This window comes from Acomys minous (genome assembly GCF_964271855.1).
Source record: "Acomys minous genome assembly, chromosome: 9".
In the NCBI taxonomy this organism is placed as follows: Eukaryota; Metazoa; Chordata; class Mammalia; order Rodentia; family Muridae; genus Acomys; species Acomys minous.
Window position 1 is genome coordinate 60,512,285 of NC_140490.1, and position 4,197 is coordinate 60,516,481.

At 44.5% G+C, this 4,197-nt stretch overlaps 1 protein-coding gene across 1 annotated transcript; it reads right to left on the bottom strand.

Moving 5' to 3' along the window:
- Nucleotides 1-284: 284 nt before the first annotated feature.
- LOC311605848 (leukocyte elastase inhibitor B-like) lies at nucleotides 285-2,585 on the bottom strand (the record flags this gene model as incomplete). Its single annotated transcript, XM_084796707.1, has 3 exons — nucleotides 2,447-2,585; nucleotides 2,092-2,259; nucleotides 285-443 (listed from the first exon to the last, which is right to left on the bottom strand). Exons 1-3 carry the CDS (start codon nucleotides 2,486-2,488, stop codon nucleotides 285-287), a joined length of 369 nt encoding a protein of 122 aa, XP_084652833.1. The 5' UTR covers nucleotides 2,489-2,585.
- Between the last annotated feature and the right edge of the window lie 1,612 nt (nucleotides 2,586-4,197).

Below are 4,197 nucleotides of genomic sequence, written 5' to 3' on the forward strand. Positions count from 1 at the left end.
CTGTCCAGAGGCACAGCTGCCCTGTGAGATTTTCATGCACACGCTGGGGGAGGACAACAGGGTCCCACTCTTGAAAGGCCAAACTGTGTCCCTGTGCCTTACCAGTGACACAGTCTGCCACTCAGTTCTCCTGCCTCCTCCAGACTGGCAGGTGCTGCTGAGGCACAGGAGCCCTGTGGGTTCGCAGCTTCTCTTGGCTCTTGCAGTAATTCCTCCCATGCCGCAGCACCCCACTGCTGATGATGCTTGCTTCCTTGGTGTTTTAGTTCTCTTAGGGGCTGAATTTAATTAAATGGTTTTGTCCTTGTTTTAGAAAATATGGAGTTAAGAAAGTAGCTCTCTTCCATCTTGAACCTGGGCAGTCTGACATGGACATCAGTGTTCTCCAAGTTCTCACGTTTGGTCCATTCATGCAGTTTTTCCACAGTTAATTTCTCCTCAATCTGGAATTAATGTAAGGCAGAAAGGAGCTAATGTATTAGTGTAATGCGGTGCTATTTAAATGAACGGGTGCACAGTTATCACTGCTTGTAGGCTTCCTTCATGGTTTCTGCCCAAACAGATTCCACCTAGATTTCATATTGGTCTGATGACTGGGGGAATCCAGCAGAACTATTTTCCAGGTTTTTGAGGGTCCAAGTACAAACCATTGAACAACAGGTCTGTCATCCATTCATCCTCCCCTCTAGTCATCCACCCCTCCACCCATGCATTTATTCCTCCATCCACCCATCATCCACTCATCTATGCATTTCTCTCTGCCTCACTCCCTCACTCTTTCCATTCACTTATTCTTCTCTTCTATCCCTATTTCAATCCACCCATCCATCCATTCCTCCATCACTCAGCATTTCTTAAACCCCCATCACACTGAATCACCTGGCTGATGAGCTAGAAGAGGTTTTATTAGCTAAGTACTTGAATGGCCCAAGGGACACTTTTAGAAGTTTCTTCTATTTATTCTGAAACTTTGTAAAGTGGCAGTGATCTGTAAAGTCCACGAGAGCTGAAATAGCCTCTAATAACCCCTGGGTAAAAATAAAAAAGGGACAAAATGTATGGGACTTAGTTCACTTAGAACAAGGACAAGCAGCTGATATGGGGGCAGACATCCTGCAACCCCAGCATGCAGGAGCCACTGATGGAGGGCTGTGAGCTTAGGGCCAAGGTAGGCTGCACAGCAAGACCTTGTGCATGGACTGGAGGGGAGTCCAGTAGAGGAGTGCAGAGACGAGTGGAGTAGAGTAGATACATAGAATAGAACAGGGACAGTAATGGCACCAACTTGGTGACCACTAAATAAACTGATGTATGTAAAGAGTTTGGCACATACTAAGTACCATGTAAACATCACGTATTATTGTTCCTCTATTGGACTGAAGCAGAATCACTGAGCTTATGGAAAATTTCTTTCTTGAGATTGGAACCTCATTTTGTCACAAGATAAACTACCAGAGAGAAAGCACAACTGACAAGTGGACCACATTCACCTCAGTACATACTCTATGCATTTGACTGACAGCAGGCTCCTCCCTGATTGCAAGTGTGGGCTGGGAAGGAACAAGAGCTAAGCCACAGGGCAGCCTAGGACTTGTGAGGGGAAACTGTGATCTTCATAGTTCTGCCTACTTCTAACCCAGCCAGGAGACACCCAGTTCCTAAAGATGGAAATCAATTCTGAGTATAATTCCTTTAAAGTTACTTAAAGAGACACTGGTACATTAACTTTTAAATCTCTAGATGTTCCCCCTTCACAATGGATCACTGAGGGCAGCAAGTATCATGAACATTTAAACTTTAGGCTTCTGGGCTGGGAGTGTGGCTCAGGGACACAACACTTACCTAGCCCGAGGTACTTGGGCACTGAAAAATAATGAATAATAGTAATAATAATACTAGTAACTGTATAAACATGAGGCCTCAGAGGAGTAAGCCCTGATGGACCATAGTGACAAAAATGGCAGCGTACTGGCAAGGGATTGTGAGTAAAGTCTGTGGATGAACAAGTGTTTATAGTGCAGCATATACACAGGAAGTACAAATCCTGTTACATGAACAGAAACATGAATCATGACGTTGAGAGCCAGTTACCTTCCTAAGACCCATGGACTCGTCCTCAGTGTCTTCCGGCAGCAGAATGACCATGCTGAGTTCTCCACCCTGGTAAGGCATCTCCAGCACCTTGCACTTCAGGTCCGGAATGAAACCGAATGGGAATTTTTTCTTTTGATACATCATCTTCACTGTTTTTATGTCTTTCTGAAATGTTACCAAAAAATCAGTCAAATTATTCCTTCTTGTCTGTTAGAGTAGAGAGGAACTGAGGGACTCTGGGTAGAGTACCCTTGGTAAAGCCCTGGCTTAGCATGGAGAGGTCCTGTGCTTACATCCCCAGCACTCACACACATTCAACCAAGACCAGCCCAGGACGATGGTGTCACCTGACCTTATTCAGTCTGAATGGAGCATTGGCTGTGTCCTGTGTCATGAATTTCTCCTCTCACATTCCCTTGAAGTAGATGGTATTCACCAGCACAAGTTTGGTCATGTTGTCAACCACACCCACAACCAGCAGTTCTGGAATTTTCCCTGAAAAGATAAATAAGATTTTTAAAGATCCATATTGAATTTCCAATTTTAAACTGATAACTTATTAGCCCTAAAATGTGACTCTGACATAGACTTCACACTTTACTTTGTTTTAACTCAGTGTTAAGTTAGGGAAGACCCACTTGTCTAATTTTTATTTTAAATAAACCAACCTGTAAGAACCAAGAGGCTTGTGCCTAGTGTGCCCTGAGGTCCTAAGTTCTATCCCTTGAACTAGGAAAAAAAATCATTAAAGTAAGTCAAATATCTTTAAAGGGTTAAAACAGGAGAGTTTTCTTTTCCTGGGTAGAAGTAATAACCATTATTTTATGAATGGGTTGTTCCTTATACTGGCAAATAATGTCTTCCTATCTGTTAAATGGAAGCCTGAAAAGGACTTTGAACAAATATCCAAGAGCTAAGACTTACTCAATGGGTAAGTCTGTAGAAACAGAAGCCACTTTCCCCACACTCTGATGCACTGCTGGGAACTGACAGAATCTGAGACAGGATCCCCTGGGTGCTGACTCACCCACTAACAAGGCTGGGGAGAGATCCATTACAAAGCTGAATTGAGCCCAGGGGGTGAGTCACTCTGTATCCAGGACTTCTGAGTTACTGGACAAGATGTTGGCCAAAAACACCAAGACTGCGACAGTTTGTAAATACTGATTTCATGTGTTATGTTAAGGTTTCACGTCTCATTTATTTCTATATGAGAATTAAACACTTTTGGACAGGCATCTGTATTAATTTTATTATGCATTTTAATGTTGGTTTTAACTTTAAATTGTAGTTTAAGGAATACCGTAGATACTCAACTGCTTCCACTCAATCATGTTTGTGCTTCTCTGATAGATTCCTGACATCTGAAATTATCCCTTATTCTAGGGTCTAGCATCTGAGTGTCAGTGTTCGTAAGCCAGGATTAGGGGAGTTGAGGAAGGAAGAAAGGATATGCAAATGAGAGTGCAGGAGGAGAACGAATCTGTGCATAATGGCTCAGCTATGGTTCAGAGCCCACCCCCACCCCCCAGCAAACACCCCCCCAGCCCCCACACACACCCACACCCACAAGCCCATGTCCTAAAGGTTTGGTCTCTGGCCTATACTTCCACACAATGTCCCTATCAGGAGCATTGCTGTCATTGGTCCTGGTTCCACACAGGAATCCTCTGACAGTCCATCCAATCAGCTGCCACACTGACCGACCAGGTGTCCAGGCTGTTGACAAAGGCACAGGAGTCAGTGAAACTGCAGCTGGATGTGGTGGCAGAGGTGGTAAAAATGGCCCTCAAGATACTGGGCCTGTTGAATAGATTGCTCATATCCAACTAAGTTAGAGGAGCGCCATAGAGTGGCCAGATGACAGATATGTCCAGTGTGCCCTCAGGATGGCAGTTTTACAGTGTCATCAGTGTGCCTCTGAGTCCGCACAGGAGGAGCAAGAACACCCACTAGAGGTCACTCTGTCCCTGCTAGTAAGCTAACATTAGCCTGTAGAGTCTGAAGGCCCCTTGGTATCTCTTCTGGGCACAAGCTTTAATGTACCAAGTCTGGGGTGTTTGGGAGCTGGGGGCTTTGAGAAGTGATTAAGGGGTCTCAGCA